This window comes from Salvelinus alpinus, chromosome 3 (assembly GCF_045679555.1).
Source record: "Salvelinus alpinus chromosome 3, SLU_Salpinus.1, whole genome shotgun sequence".
NCBI lineage: Eukaryota > Metazoa > Chordata > Actinopteri > Salmoniformes > Salmonidae > Salvelinus > Salvelinus alpinus.
In genome coordinates, this window is record NC_092088.1 from 60,771,435 (window position 1) to 60,788,884 (window position 17,450).

Here is a 17,450-nt window from a genome sequence, read left to right on the forward strand (position 1 = left end):
GTAATGGAAGGGTATGCCTCTTCAAGGTTCTACATTATAAAGCTACTATTTCAACATTACCAATAGTTTCAAATTAAAATGTTACTTTTCTTTTATATTAATTTACTCTTAATGTCATTGTCCTCCTCTATCTACCAACTATTCTTCAGCAGTTGTAGCAGTACCAGAACAGTGGTTGTAGCAGTACCAGGGACAGAACAGTGGTTGTAGCAGTACCAGGGACAGAACAGTGGTTGTAGCAGTACCAGGGACAGAACAGCGGTTGTAGCAGTACCAGGGACAGAACAGCGGTTGTAGCAGTACCAGGGACAGAACAGCGGTTGTAGCAGTACCAGGGACAGAACAGTGGTTGTAGCAGAGAGTTACCCATACCGGCCCAAGGACTAGATCACTGTGGTGTGTCATACTTACTCACAGACTGCTGGGAAGGAGAGCCCCACAAAGGCACTGGACAGATACTCTGTGTACATCTCATTAGCTACCCCTTCTAAATAGTACTTCTGCCACGTATCCTCTTCAATCTGAGAAGCAACAAGCACAACATACATATATAAATACGTAAAGATACATATAAATACATATATAAATACGTAAAGATACATATAAATACATATATAAATACGTAAAGATACATATAAATACATATACAAATGGAAAATGTGTATAGTAGCACAGTTATAAGCCCCTTATAAGCCCTTTATAAGCCCATCCTCATTAGCAGTCTCTTAGTGATGGAGAAGACCTTTGATGAACTGCAGACACACTCAGATCCTTAGACCCATTATGAAACGGTCTCCATGTCTCTTTATCATAACTCCACCCCATCCTGACTGCTATACAGGCTTTAATATGGGACTCAGAACACACTTCCTCTATAACTAACACACACACACGCCTCGCCTGTTTGGGGTAAGAGCAATTGGTCAGGCATCTTTAGGGGAACACTATTCGAGGGGATCCTGCGGAGATGGCATCCATTATATTGTGTGTGTGTGTGTGCGTATGTGTGTATTTTTGGGTCTCTCATTAGCACCTTTCACTAACTTTCTGGTTCTCTTCCTGTTTCAATCACCTGTGACGACAAATTGCCATGACGACGGACTATTATCACCCTGGTAACAAAACAAGGCCTGATGAACTTCATCCAGATCTGACCAGACATCCCTCCTTTCCCATTCACACACAGGCTCATTACAGACGTCTGCAGATGAATGTGTCAGAACTGACCTATTTCTCCATGATGTGTACCAAAAGGCACCCTATTCCCTATATAGCGCTATGGGCCCTGGTCAAAAGTAGTGCACTAAATTGTGAATAGGGTGCCATTTGGAACGCATACTCTGTAATTACCTAGTAAGAGTTGTGCTGAGAAAAGCTGTCGGACACATCACTCTTCACCTCGTTAAGAAGCCTCACAATAATCGGTCCTCAAGTGCAACCCACCATGCACTATAAGCATTCCGTTTCTAGCGTTGTGCCTTTAGGTTCATATGTTTATGGAGGTCTCTAAGTCTAAGGCATGCTGACAGAATCAGAAGAGGCCACCTCTATTACAGAACTATTTTAATTACTCCTGTCCTCTCTCAACTGCACAATGGTGCCATTCAAAATGGATCATATTAGCATTTATGATAGATTTCAAATAATTTAATGTTCTTCGGTCATTCATTTTGACATCGACTTTCTGTTGCCAACTATTTTAATAATATAGAGTATTCCGTGTGTATTCATCCTGCTATTAAACCAGAGATGGTATGGTTTGAATATAGCGTTTTAGTTGACTGTTTTTGTTGAAAAACTACCAACTTTGAGTGAAGCAAAGGCGTGCTGACTTGGTGACAGTATATCATGTACAAGTTGTTTCACTAGGCTTGGCCTAGCATGAGTTCTGACTGACTAGGGCTGTACCGCTTCACAACTCATCAAATAATGGTAACAATAATACTGTAGGTCTTCATTTCTTCCTCTCATGTGAAGTGATTCCTCCCTTCTTTGTCAGATGTTCATGCAGGCTACATCATATCCACTGAGCTGCCATAGACGATGAGGGATGAGTTTCCTGAAAGCTTTGCAGCTGTCATACGGTAGATGATGAAAGCCGAACGTTTTAAATCCCTCTTTAACGAGGGCAATGCCTTTTCATTCACAGCTTAGATCCCCGTTTATGTTTTAGCGTCGATAGTCCATCTTTTCTACATTTCTTAGTCTATGTTTTCATACAGGAAATATGGCCAGCAGATGTTTCTTCTCCATCCTGACCTCGTCAGCCCGCTCATTATAAACTTCTCCATCATCTTTACGACAAGAAGACCAGCTCTTTCATATAGAGGAGCACCTCTGCAATGCTGAGTGCCAAGGATCCTACAGATTATATACGATAAACCAGACTGACTGAAAGACCGTTACGATTCTGAATGATAACACTCCCTCAGAGATGTCTCACTCAGCAGACCAGAGCTCAGTCCTCCCATGGAATCACTTACAGTATCTATCCTGTAGTACTACAGTAAATACCAAAGTAAAACAACATTGTGAACAGGTTGTGTTGATGTTACCTTACTGACATTCTGTAAATGTTACCTAAATGAAAGAGATCATTGTGAAAAGGTTGTGTTAATGTTACCTTACTGTTATTGTGTCAATGTTACCTCTTATGACAGACCTCATTGTGAAAAGGTTGTGTTAGGGCTAGATTCAATCCCATCACCCCTTTTCGGCTATTTTAAAGGCAACGTTTACTAGTTTGCGGAGACCGCATTCACCTTAAACACTGCATGGCTCAAACGGAAATGACCCTTAAATGTCAATCATGCTATAACGTGGATCTTCTGCGGACCAGATTGAATCTAGGCCTCAATGTTACCTTACTGTTATTGTGTCAACGTTATCTCGATGACAGACATTGTGAAAAGGTTGCGTTAATGTTACCGTACTGACATTGCGTCAAATAATTTGTGCTAATGTTCCCTTACTGACATTGTTAGGTTGATGAAAGAGATAATTGTGAAAATGTCATGTTAATGTTGTATCAACGTTACCTCGATGAAAGACCTCATGGAGAAGAGATTGGCCAGCATGGTGGAGAGGCCCTGGGCCAGACAGCTCTGAGCTATGAAGCCAGCCTTCAGCTCTGCTAGACAGATCGCATCATCACCCTCCTTCCAGTTCCAGCTAGGAATGTTGAGCAGGTGAGCCTACACACACACACACACATATTACACATCTCCCTTCTCCAAAGACGTTTGAACCATAGTTATCATTATGTTTATCATTGCAGGAAGCGTAGGAGTGATGTGCTGACCCTACCTTGTTATGGTATTGTAACATTTGAGTGATAATTCGTATCTTGGGGGAATAGTTCTTGATAGAGATGACCCTACAAATTCAAAAAAATATATTGAACACATACTGTAAACAGTCCTCTCTCCAGATTTTTTATCATCATTATCATCATCATCATTACCTCATGATGTTAGAGGCATCTTCAGCATCGGGATCTGGACAGTATTTATTAGCCAGAATCAGACAGGCGTCTGCTGACTCAATCTATACAGAGAACGATAAAGAGTTAGAGAATACACAGCAGAAACCCTCTCACCTTCAAATATTCATATTTCAACCCAAGATTGATCTTCGTCAGGTCAAAGCAAAGGTCAAAGCAAACTTGGATTGAAACTTTGTCACTCTTAGATGGTGGGATCAGGAGCATTGGCCTTTTTAGTATTTTCTTGTTTTCACGCACAGCCTTTCACCCTGTAACTACAGTACGGTGTAATACGATTTATAACAGCAGTACATGCTAGTACAGTACCTTCACTCGGGCCAGATCGTGAGGGTTGAGAACAGATCCCTGGTAGAACTCCACTTGGGTAAAGTGGCGTTTGAACAAGGCTTCCAGCTCAAGATTAGGGGAAATACTACAGGAACAGAGAGTGAGAGAGTGAAAGAGAAAGAAAGTGCAAGGACATATACATGTTGGGATTTGAAGTTTTTAACTAATGAAGCAGAAACTCTTTCCGAGTGACTCACAAGCAGTGTGTTCTGTACTGTACTCAATCAAGGGGTTGGATCTCATAAAAAAAGACATGACCAGAAGTATGTGGACACCTGCTAGTCAAACATCTCATTCCAAAATCATGGGCATTAATATGGAGTTGGATCCCCCTTCATTGTTATAACAGCCTCCACTCTTCTGGGAAGGCTTTCCACTAGATGTTGGAACATTGGTGTGGGGACTTGCTTCCATTCAACCACAAGAGCATTAGTGCGGTCGGGCACTGATGTTGTGTGATTAGGCCTGGCTTGCAGTCGGCGTTCCAATTCATCCCAAAGGCCAATCAAGTTTTTCCACACCGATCTCGACAAACCATTTCTGTATTGGCCTCGCTTTGTGCACAGGGGCATTGTCATGCAAACAGGAAAGGGCCTTCCCCAAACTGTTGCCACAAAGTTGGAAGCACAGAATCATCTAGAATGTCAGTGTATGCTGTAGCGTTAAGATCTCCCTGCACTGTAACTAAGCGACCTAGCCCGAACCATGAAAAAGAGCCCCAGACCATTATTACTCCACCAAACTTTACAGTTGGCACTATGCATCCGTGCAGGTAGCGTTCTCCTGGCATCCACCAAACCCAGATTCGTCCATCGGACTGCCAGATGGTGAAGTGTGATTCATCACACATCGGCGAGCTTTACGCCACTCCAGCGAGCTTTACACCACTCTAGCCGACGCTTGGCATTGCGCATGGTGATCTTAGGCTTGTGTGCGGCTGCTCGGACATGGAAACCCATTTCATGAAGTTCCCGTCGAACAGTTATTGTGCTGACTTTGCTGCCAGAGGCAGTTTGTAACTCGTAGTGAGTGTTGCAACCGAGGACAGATGATTTTTACGTGCTTCGCGCTTCTGCACTCAGCAGTCCTGTTCTGTGAGCTTGTGTGGCTCACCACTTTGCAGCTGAACCGTTGTTGCTCTTAGTCGTTTCCACTTCACAATATCACCACTTTCAGCTGATCGGGGAAGCTCTAACAGGGCAGAAATTTGACGAACTGACTTGTTGGAAAGGTGGCATCCTATGACGGTGCCACGTTGAAAGTCACTGAGCTCTTCAGTACGAGCCATTCTACTGTCAATGTTTGTCTATGGAGATTGCATGGCTGTGTGTTCGATTTTATACACCTAACAGCAACGGTTGTGGCTGAATTATCCGAATCCACTAATTTGAAGGGGTGTCCACATAGTTTTGTATATATAGTGTAGATATCTTATGCATACTTTAGAAATACATTAGACCCCACATTTTTTATTTTATTTTATTTTTTAAATTGGGGGGGGGATCATGAGAGAAAGAATAGAGAAAAATACATTTTCCTATGCTTTATGTTTATATTATTTCATGTTTAACTATGCTATGTAATGGTTTAAAGTCAGGGAGTGAAACATGTACTTACTTATGGAGAAAAACAATTTCTACATTGACATCATCCCTGTCCTTGTGTAGGAAGTCTTTGAGGAAGTTGGAGACACTTTCGAGCGTTATATGACCACAGACCACAATGTGCCTGGAGAAAGGGGGGGGGTGAAATCAACTTGAGCAAGGCAACATAAATCACAACTAACACAGGAATGCCTCGAATAGAACACACACATCATACCAAAGCACTCTCAACTCTAATTCCCAATAAAAAACTATTTGTGTCAGAAAAATGTATTCAGAAAAGTAGACATGACTGTTGGTGGTGTTGTTTTTTCAGTAAAAGAAAACAAATCCCCACCAGAGTGAAAACGTAGTTTCCCCTCCTTGTATGGAAAAATCCAACATGACGTGTGCAACCAAACCCTGAACTTTGAACCACTTTAAGGAGACCTAAAATATAATCCTACAGTACACATTCTGGTTTAGATTGTCATCCGTCCCTCTGAGAGCCGAATACATGTTGACAAACACATGTACATGGATACACGCACGCTTTCATACAATGCATTACTAAAAGCCTTCTAAAGTGGTTTCTTGGTCTGCGGCTGACAGGACCTCTAAACAGAACTTCAGGCTGGTTGACGTGTGGATGGCAGGATAGTGTGTTTAAGTGAAGTAGAGTTCTATGTCAGACAGAGCACTGCTGACTTCAGGAGGAAGATGGATTTAGACAGATAGGGGATAGATCGGACTGGGGTCATGACTGGGGTCGTGACCTTGTTTGTCCCATGGTTCCACTCTGTGCTCCAGTGTCAGATGGTGATGATCCACTCCAGAGAGAGGCGCTCTCAGATAGAGGGGTTCACAGTAATACTCACATAGGATCTTCCCTCATACCAGAGTAGATTTGAGTCAGTTTGAACACAGATCTCTGTAACATATCAAGCCTGTTCAGGTTACTCAAAATATGTATTATTTAGTTCTGTTCTCCAGCACAAAGCAAAGATTTTGCAAGCTGCCTAGGGCTGGATTTCCCAATGCCTCCATAGTTAAAGTAGTATGTTGATACACTACATAATCAAACTAATCCACAGGATTAAAGACAGTTTGAACCGTTCAGCAAAGGTCTCATTTGTACTGCGGTAGGAAAAACCAACTCAACGTCGTCGAGCCAATGTCCGACGTCACACCTCAAATAAAGAGAAACCCAAACATGCTTTTGTTGAGTCCAGCTTCTTGTCATCAAGGGGATTAAATTGGACACAGAGACGACGAGCTACCCTAATTGCCCTAAAAAGACCTGTAAGACAATCTGTGTAATTACAATGTCTCTATTCAAGAGATGCCACAAGACAAGAGATGCCAGATGACAATTCGCTTCTGCAGCTCTGTCCCTGTATGCGATTGGTGGAGCAGTTAGACTGTCTGTGCATTGGGTTACTGACTCAGAATTGTGGTCTGGCCTGATCACTATACAAGACCTAACTCATTAGGCTCGATCTGTTCTAACGGAAACAAACAGTGATCCAAACCCATGCTCTCATTCTGGGAGAAGATGAGACCAGTGGATGATACATGAACTCCTGTTGTATATGAAAGACTCGACTGTAAGAGTGTGAGTGAATTCTCTCAGCTGTGTGAATATGAACGGTAAGGAAGTATGAGTTCCAGTCAATATGAGTTCCAGTCCAGATCAGTGTGTCCAAAGTGGCATTGAAACACATTGAAGAGGTCTAAAGCAGACTGATGCATACTTAAGTGGACTGAAGCAGACTGAGGCTGAGGCAGACTGATGCAGGCTGAAGCAGATTGAGGTGGACATGGCCAGAGGAAAGGAGTAGACATGATCTGGTGGAGACCTGGTAGACATGGTGACAACACATGGCCTGGTAGCCATTGAACACAATGATTTTCACAGATCTGGCCTTCATTCCATGAAGCGTTTAGAAGAGCAGCGGTGATTGCATGGTGGGCCCTGGACTAACTACTCAGCGATGTGATGAGGCTGTGAGCTCTCTGATGAGATCAGATGATGAGCAGAGGTCTCAGTGAGATGCCAAAAGCCATTGGCAGAAGATGATGTGTCCCATTCAGGGAGACAAAAACATCAGTCATGTTTTCCTACTCCCAATGTCCTGAAGTCATCTTCAGAGGCTGAGTACAGTATATGGGATTTGCGCATTGTAGTAAATGGCTTTATTGTGGCTCCGCATTAAGACAGGCGCGGGAGCACTCACACACTCTCACTCACACACACGCACACACACACACACACACACCGAGTTCATCTCAGACATCTCGTATCCATGTACACTACCGTTCAGAAATGTGGAGTCACTTAGAAATGTCCTTGTTTTTTTTGGTCCATTAAAATAACATCAAATTGATCAGAAATACAGTGTAGACATTGTTAATGTTGTAAATGACTATTGTAGCTGGAAACGGCTGATTTTTAATGGAATATCTACATAGGCTTACAGAGGCCCATTATCAGCAACCATCACTCCTGTGTTCCAATGGCACGTTGTGTTAGCTAATCCAAGTTCATCGTTTTAAAAGGCTAATTGATCATTAGAAAAACCTTTTGCAATTATGTTGGCACAGCTGAAAACTGTTGTCCTGATTAAAGAAGCAATAAAACTGGCCTTCTTTAGACTAGTTGAGTATCTTGAGCATCAGCATTTGTGGGCCAGAAACAAAGAACTTTATTTTGAAACTCATCAGTCTATTCTTGTTCTGAGAAACAAAGTCTATTCCATGTGAGAAATTGCCAAGAAACTGAAGATTTTGTACAACGCTGTGTACTACTCCCTTCACAGAACAGCGCAAACTGGCTCTAACCAGAATAGAAAGGGGAGTGGGAGGCCCCAGTGCACAATTGAGCAAGAAGACAAGTACATAAGAGTTTCTAGTTTGAGAAACAGACGCCTCACAAGTCCTCAACTGGCAGCTTTATTAAATAGTACCCGCAAAACACCGGTCTCAACGTCAACAGTGAAGAGGCGACTCTGGGATGCTGGCTTTCTAGGCAGAGTTGCAAAGAATAGCCATACAGTATCTCAGACTGGCCAATAAAAATAAAAGATTAAGATGGGCAAAAAAACACAGACACTGGACAGAGGATCTCTGCCTAGAAGGCCAGCTACAATAGTCATTTACAACATTAACAATGTCTACACCGTATTTCTGATCAATTTGATGTTATTTTAAATGGACTAAAAAAATGTTTTCCTTCAAAAACAAGTGCCCCCAAACTTTTGAACGGTAGTGTACATATGATTTTTAAAGCGGAACCATTGTTGTGAGTATATATGCTTCAGTTGACTTCATTGCAGGATGGACAGACTACTGATAATTTTGCCTATTGGTGCGCCAGGGCTAGCATTATAAACAACAGCACAGTATCCAAGCCAAGGAAGGTATTTGGCTATATATTTAAGGAGTAGTAAGGATACAATTCAAAATCTATTCATTGGTTTGAAAAAAATATAAAACTTCCTTTAGGCTTATTCGACCGTGGACTTCTCAATGAAATATCAAACTCAAAAACTCAAGTTGTGTGTACAATCACGGTGGCACAGAACATATGAGAAAATATTACACACAAATACCAAGCGCCACAATAGAAGGTGCACAGCATCACACGAAAATGCACAAGGGAAGTCCGAGAACATGCATTACAGACCATGCAGGATTTCAACCTAACAAACCATATCATCAGAAACACATCAAATACTTCACCACAGCAAACAGACAGCTCAAACACCAGCAACAGAGGCCACACCATTGATATCGCTCTGATCCTTTGGCTAATACTGTAGGATGCAGAAAGAAAGGCAACAAAACAACATATCTCTTGTGTTTTTCATTCAACAGCGGCCTATATCTCTGTAACTAGTGAAACACGGTGTAGCATAAAAAATACATTCTGCCACAGAAACAAGGAAGATATATTTGGATGCTATCTAACCTGAATACTGGAGATCTTATTCATACTCTAATGTTACTCATGTAGTTTATTCATGTAGTTTATTCATGTTCAGTATCACATTAATTATGGTATTTATTTATGTTAATACAATGTGCATTAAATTCCCTAATGCGTCCTGTACATATTATATAATATGTTTGTTTGGGATGAGAGTCTCCAGGTCTCCACACCTCAGGCTGCAAGCCCTCACAGGCCCACAGAGAACTAACACATTTAGAGTACTGCAGGGTTCAGCCAGGTTTTAGCCCAGTTTCCATACCAGTCCCTCTGTTTCAGTGGGGGCTAATGGAAACCACAGAGCCCTAATAAGAACCACAAGGCTGTGAGTGCAGTGAGTCGAGAGCCAACAGAACGCTCGTCTTTATGACATCAGTGTAGGCGACGTGAGATCTGTCACTACGCTGACGTGTGTGTGTGTGTGTGTGTGTGTGTGTGTGTGTGTGTGTGTGTGTGTGTGTGTGTGTGTGTGTGTACGCGTGTGTCATGAAACTGTATTCTATGTCTACAGATAAACCACTTGAAGATGTATAATATTAACTGGAAGTTGGACATCTTCCTAACCCACAGTTTTGTGAACTTAACTTGTTTAGATTTTTCCTTGCCCAAAAAGTATACTCTCCATAATGAAACAATAAACCATTATGACAAATGTGTTTGTATATGTATCTTGATCTGTACATATAAAGTATGAACCCATACATACAGTATATAACATAACAATACACATACCATTGTGCCAGTCTGAGCCTCTGTGCTTGGCTGGCTGAACTGGGGGCCCGATTACTACCACATGTACAGTACAGCCAGGGAAAAGGAGGAGGGGGAGGGAGAGAGAGAGATAGCAAGAAATGGCGAGAGAGGGAGAGAGAGAGGTACAGTAAAGAGGGAAAGTGGGAGAGTGTGTGAAAGGGGGAGTGAGGAAGAGGGAAAGGTGGCGAGAGGGGGAGTAGGCAGTTTTGACAAACCCTTCTCTCAACACCCTGTCAGTGAATGGAGACACAGGGCGCCAGCCAAACATAACATCTCGTTAATCTTGTCTCACTGACGGGAAACGGGGTAGAGAGAGAGAGATCAAGGGGGATAAAGGAGAGAATGAGGGAGAGTAGGATAAAGAGAATGAAGAGAAAGCGGGAGAGGAAGAAAATAGTAAGGTAGAACATATAAAGATGGTGGGAGAGAGAGAGATGCAGGAAGTCTCTTCATTCTGCTGAGCTAAACTATTAGGAGCAGTGGGGTTAGTCTGGGTCTAACTAAGAGGTTAGTTAGTCTGTGTGATGTGCTGTTGAGCCAGTAAGGTTTGAGCCACAGAACCAGGGACTCAGCCACACTGTACATACACACACAACACAACAACCTGTGTTCTGAACGTCCACATACATACACACACACACCACCGCACACAACACCACAACCTCTTGCCCACACAACTACAGCCACACAAACCAAACAATGGGACACCACAGAACCAAGCGGGCAAAGCAAGCCAAGAGCAATCGAGAGCCTCCAATGAGAGCGAGGCATCCAGCATTCAGGGTGTGGGAGCTGACTGAAGATCATGGCCAGAGTCATGTCGAGCAGAGATGATGCGAGTGAGCGGTTAATAAGAGTCATGTCACACAGTGATGATGCGATGGGGCTGGTGGTGACAAGACAGGAAGTTGAGCTTTTTGTCAGGTTTGTCATGGGAACCATGAAGCATGAAAAAGCCAACTGAGCTGAGCTCAGGTCACAGAGAACATGCAGATAAATGATGCAAAAAAATATATATATAAAAAATATAAAAAAACATGTCTTAATCGAAGTAACTCAAGCAAAATGAAAACAAGAAACGAAATCATATCCTGCAAGGTCATTGAGATTGATGATGCTACTAAAAGACCACCAATAATAATGCAGTTGAGGATTAATGTATTTTTCTATTTTCTTGTGAAGCAGAAACGTGTACTTTTTAGAGCTGATAGTAGGGGTTTCATGACTAGTTATTTTACAATGATGTATCATCATGATCCTGATTCTTCCTTAGTGAGAGCACAATTGAAGGAGGAATGTCATTGGACGGTCTCAGAATTAATAAGTAGGACAACACATAACAGTACTGTACATAATTAGGAATAAATCATCACATATTAATAGCATATGTCTATAATGTAGTCATGAAAGCTCTAGTTTTCAAATTAAATTAAAATGCAGCACATAGGATGTATCAAAGTAAAAATAAAAAACAAAAGCACAAGGATGGACTTCAGGTAATCACTGAGTGAAGGACAGAGTGAGAAAGAGAGAGTGATCGAGAGAGAGAACAAGAGAAAGAGAGCGAGAGAAGAAAGACAGGGAGAGCGAAAGAGAGCAAGAGATCGAGAGAGAGGGAACAAGAGAGAGCGCAAGAGAGACAGCGAGAGACAATGAGAGAGACAGCAAAAGAAAGAGAGCGAGAGAGCGAAAAAGCGAGAGAAGAAAGACTGGGAGAGAAGAAAGACAGGGAGAGAAGAAAGACAGGGAGAGAGAGAGAAATAGAGAGAGTAAAGGGACATGGACATGTGTGTCCTTATGGCCAAGGTCTCCAGTCACCCAGTGTGACTTTAAAGTAATGGTAACTTGGTGAATCAACCCCCATATCACTCTTAACCTGAGGGGGAGCACTTGTGTCACACAACCACACCTTGACTGGATTTGGACTTACTTTCTGCCTCGTGTTGAGTTATAACTCCCTCCGTATTTCTTCCGATTAAGGATGAGAGCAGCAATTTCTGGCACGTAGCGAGCAAACATGGCCTACATGCATGAAACAGAAAAAAGAAAAGGGCATGCAGAAAGGGTTCTACCGCGTACAAGGAAAGACAGCAGAACCTTCCGGAAAATACTTACTTTCTCCCATTAACCGCACTATAGGAACCACCATATTTCTTGCGGTTTCCTATTAACTCTATGATTTCAGGGACGTAGCTGGCAAACATGGCCTAAGGAGAAGATGGGAGACAGAAGAAGAGACTAAAAAAAGAGACTACGCCATAGAGGAGGTGGAGAGGGAGTCGGCTAGCGGGCCCTTGAATCCAAACAGATTTCTGGCGAGGAGGGGGGGGGGGGGTGTTTTTCTTAAGATATCAAATAAATGTGCAAATGCTGAAAAGCTGGGGGGATGATAGTGTCCAAAAGTTTATCTCGTAGTTCTCACTTAGCACTGATACTTTAAAGAAGAGAACAAACTAAGAGATAGTGAGATGCGTTGCCCAATCAAAGTTTTTTTTAAATATTTTGGGGGTAAAAATAGGAAAGAAAACATTTTAATTGAGAAAACCCCAGTTTTTAAGGGTCATGGGTTTTGGGAAGAAAAAATGTAAAGCGTAAATACTGCCACAGCCGTCCAACAACGGTTGATCTGTGATAGGATCTAAAACATCTGGAAGTAGCAAAGAGAAGAGGGGGAAAAAACCCTATGTGCCATGTTTTGTCCAACAAACACCAATGATGTGGCAGGTTGATTTGAGCAGGCCGGCCTGATGGTCCACAGCTGCAAAACACATTAAGACTCATTTGGAGGGCAGTGGGAATGAGCTGGATGCATTTTGCAAAGTTGCAGCCTCCTGTCCTGTCCGGAGGTACTTCTCTCTTAACTGCCTATGTCAACAGCAATATCCCGCTAGTACTGTTTAGCCATTTTTGATAACTCTTTAGCTGCTGAGCTATTTACTAGCCATTTATCTACCCACTAACTGTTTAGTTATTCACAAAGTGTTGTTTGTAAACCGTTTAGCGAACTGTCTAGATTGTTGCTATCCATTTAACTACCCACTACCTGTTGAGTTGCTTGCTAACCGTTAGCTATCCACCAACCTTTGAGAAGTTTGCTAACCTTATAGCTGTTCACTAACTATTGAGCTGTTTGCTAACCGTTTAGCTATCTACTATCTATTGAGCTATGTGCTAACTGTTCAGCTATCCATGATCTATTGAGGTATTCTGTAACCGTTTTGAGCCATTAACTAACCGTATAACGTTAACTAGCTATTCACCAACTGTCAAGCTTTTGCTAACAGTTTAGCTATCCACTAACTGTTCAGGTCTTTGCTAACTGTTTAGCTATCTACTATCTGTTGAGATTTTTGATAACAGTTTTTATGTTGACATTTTAGTCATTTAGCAGATGCTCTTATCCAAAGCGACTTACAGTAGTGAGAGCCTACATTTCCATACTGGACCCCCTTGGGAATCGAACCCACAACACTGGCATTGCAAGCGCCATGCACTACCAACTGAGCTACACTCTACCAACTGAACTATTCAGCTAACCATGAACTATTGAGCTATTTCGTTAATGTTTTATCCATTAACCTTTTACTAAGCCAATATAGTCACGAAACCCAAATCCAGGGGAAATAATGTGTTACGATGTGAGGTTGATGTGAGCGCAGCTTTGAGTTTGATCTGGGTTTACAGCATCACCACAATGGAGTCATTTAATGGCAATCCTGATAGGAAACAGACCTACTGCTGCCAGACCTAAACAGCCTCCAGACAGAGTAACACTCTTTCTTTCTTTCTTCACATCGCTATGACGACCACACGGCACACTCTTAAACAGCTGGGGGTCATCTTCTATTGGATCATATGAGATGGATCGAGTTACAGGCTAACAGTCTAAACTAACATAAATCTGTTTAGCTGCAGTGAGCCCCTTTTCCTCTAGGGGGTGCTGTTCTGAATGGGGTTAAATGTCAGAGTGTGAAGAGCTGCGGTCGCTATGGTATCACTCAGGCTGGCCTAGGCCTGGTCTTCCTGCCACTGTGTTTGTTGGAATAGTGGGGAGGGACACGAGAGGAAGGGGGTAGTCCTGAAACAACACACTGCTTTAAGAAGCAAAAACAGCATTATCAATCTGCTAGCACATTATCTTATAATTCTATTCTTCAGACAAATACAACCCACAAGCTATAGGGAGGGGAGCAAGACATGAGTGACTATTGTCAAGTGCAAATATACAGTAGGCTACTACATGAGGCATCACTGCAATAATACTAATAGACAAATAGCATCAGTAGTAACCTAAGCAGGTACTTTCGGAAAGTATTCAGACCCCTTGAATTTTTCCACATTTTGTTACATTACAGCCTTATTTTAAAATTGATTAAATTTGACACACAATACCCCATAATGACAAAGCAAGAACAATTTTTTAGAAATGTTTGTAATTGTATTAATAATAAAAACAGAAATACCGTATTTATATAACTATTCAGATCCTTTGCTATGAGACTCTAAATTGAGCTCAGGTGCATCCTGTTTCCGTTGATCATCCTTGAGATGTTTCTACAACTTGATTGGAGTCCACCTGTGGTAAATTCAATTGATTGGACGTGATTTGGAAAGGCACACACCTGTCTACAGTATGTAAGGTCCCACAGTTGACAGTGCATGTCAGAGCAAAAACCAAGCCATGAGGTCGAAGGAATTGTCCGTAGAGCTCCGAGACAGGATTGTGTCGAGGCACAGATCTGGGGAAGTGTACCAAAAAATGTCTGCAGCATTGAAGGTCTCCATCATTCTTAAATGGAAGAAATTTGGAACCACCAAGACTCTTCCTAGAGCTGGCCGCCCGGCCAAACTGAGCAATCGGGGGAGAAGGGCCTTGGTCAGGGAGGTGACCAAGAACCCAATGGTCACTGACAGAGCTCCAGAGCTCCTCTGTGGAGATGGAGAACCTTCCAGAAGGACAACCATCTCTGCAGCGCTCCACCAATCAGGCCTTTATGGTAGAGTGGCCAGACTGAAGACACTCCTCAGTAAAAGGCACATGACAGCCTGCTTGGAGTTTGCCAAAAGGCACCTAAAGACTCTCAGACCATGAGAAACAAGATGCTCTGATGAAACCAAGATTGAAATATTTGGTCTGAATGCCAAGCGTCACGTCTGGAGGAAACCTGGCACCATCCCTACGGTGAAGCATGGTGGTGGCAGCATCATGCTGTGGGGATGTTTTTCAGTGGCAGGGACTGGGAGTCTAGTCAGGATCGAGGGAAAGATGAACGGAGCAAAGTACAGAAAGTACCTTGATGAAAACCTGCTCCAGAGCACTCAGGACCTCAGACTGGGGGTTAAGGTTCACCTTCCAACAGGACAACGACCCTAAGCACACAGCCAAGACAATGCAGGAGTGGCTTCGGGACAAGTCTCAGAGTGTCCTTGAGTGGCCCAGCCAGAGCCCGGACTTGAACCCGATCGAACATCTCTGGAGAGACCTGAAAATAGCTGTGCAGCGACGCACCCCATCCAACCTGACAGAACTTGAGGATCTGCACAGAAGAATGGGAGAATCTCCCCAAATACAAGTGTGCCAAGCTTGTAGCATCATACCCAAGAAGACTCGAGGCAGTAATCGCTGCCAAAGGTGCTTCAACAAAGTTCTGAGTAAAGGATCGGAATACTTGTGATATTTCAGTTTTGTATTTATTTATAAATTTGCCCATATTTATAAAAACCTGTTTTTGCTTTGTCATTATGGGGTATTGTGTGTAGATTGATTGAATGTTTAAAACATAGAATATACTTGCAGTGAAGCCGCTCAACAACTACATCACATTAATCATCTAACAGACTCCCATCCAGAGCGACACACAGAAGCAACCAGGGAAAAACATTTTTTTTATCCATTTTAGAATAAGCCTGTAACGTAACAAAATGTGGAAAAAGTCAAGAGGTCTGCGTACTTTCCGAATGCACTTTATACTGTACATATAAAAATAGGTAAGCTTAACAGTGCTATGTAAACATTGCTAAACTATCGTAAAGCTACATTGCAAAATACTTTCTAGATAATAATATTGATTAAGACATTGAAAGACTAACGTATCATTTACAAGTTTTGCTGTCTGGTATAACAGTTCTATATAGTGTGAAAATGGGGACAGGCAGGTTGAGGGTGGGGGGGGCAAAGGGGGGAGGAGGGGAGAGAAAAATGTTGTTTTACCAAACCCCCAAGGATGAAGAAGACCATGAACAGGCGTCCCAGGGTGGTTTTTGCATAGACATCCCCGTAGCCCACTGTTGACATAGTGACCATGAGCAAGTAGACACATTCCCAATAGGAAAGTGACTGGGAATTTTGGAAGTTTTCCCAAGGATCCCCTGAGTTTTCCACCTAAAAACGGGAGCGGGAAAGAGATTTGAACAGGGTAGAATGTCAGTCTTAAGCAAAAACATTGGAAGGATTTTGATCACAACCTCGGAGCAGGTTCTCTATGTTCTGTGCATGCAGGTTCTCTAGGTTTGTCTTACCATCAACATGGTCTTAAGAGTCAATCAAGCCAGCATTGCAGAGTTTACACAGTAGCCAACAAACATGTCTTCCCGTGGACTAATGCATTTCCGGCGTGGTCGAGGATGCTGTGACACTACCAAGTACCTCCTCCACTGGTTAGTGCCTCCAGTTCGGAAACAAGTGAACTGAACTGAACTGAACACGACATGGTTCTGACACTTAGGGCAGCAGTTTGCAAACAAAGGCCCTGCATATAACCTTCTCAACACAAGTTTGATTGAATCTGGCCCTGCTGAACTGTCATGCTTTCACTCTGATCAGACAAAGCAGCATTTCTGGAACCTTAATATTGAGCTTATGCTGCCATCTAGTGTCAGGAGGTTAGAGGTATCCCCCTGCATGTTCTAATGCTGTATTAGTTGGTGTGTTATTGTACTGTTGGTTGAGCCATTGACATAAATGTACTGACAACTTGAGCCAGCTGTGTGTAAGAAATAAGAGAAAAACTGAAAAAAGGACAGACATTGTTGATTGATTGAGCTGTCATTTCACTGATAAAAAGGACAGACATTGATCTGTAGTTCTACTGATTGATTAAAGCGCCCCTAACTCTTCATCATCACATGGAAACACCCTCTATTGGCCGGTCCGAAGGCAATCCCTAGCCCCCTCCCCTCGGGTGGCAGCACATCTGAACTGGGTGGGTGGGGGCTATACGAAGACGGCGCCCACCTAGCCTTTTTAACTAACATGCTGATTCCCAAATCAAGCCCGGGCCACTACCCCCTAGGC

The 17,450-nt window shown here is 42.7% G+C and overlaps 1 protein-coding gene across 14 annotated transcripts in view; it reads right to left on the reverse strand.

The window, feature by feature from the left end:
* kcnma1a (potassium large conductance calcium-activated channel, subfamily M, alpha member 1a) overlaps nt 1-17,450 on the reverse strand; it is a 261,503-nt gene that overhangs the window by 63,316 nt on the left and 180,737 nt on the right. For all 14 annotated transcript variants that reach the window (XM_071393538.1, XM_071393540.1, XM_071393539.1 and 11 more), the window contains exons 8-15: nt 16,368-16,538; nt 12,272-12,363; nt 5,450-5,560; nt 3,812-3,917; nt 3,464-3,546; nt 3,307-3,376; nt 3,039-3,194; nt 412-521 (exon numbers count right to left, since the gene is read on the reverse strand). In XM_071393538.1, the coding sequence (XP_071249639.1) occupies nt 412-521; nt 3,039-3,194; nt 3,307-3,376; nt 3,464-3,546; nt 3,812-3,917; nt 5,450-5,560; nt 12,272-12,363; nt 16,368-16,538 (899 nt within the window). The remainder of the gene's footprint in view (nt 1-411; nt 522-3,038; nt 3,195-3,306; nt 3,377-3,463; nt 3,547-3,811; nt 3,918-5,449; nt 5,561-12,271; nt 12,364-16,367; nt 16,539-17,450) is intronic.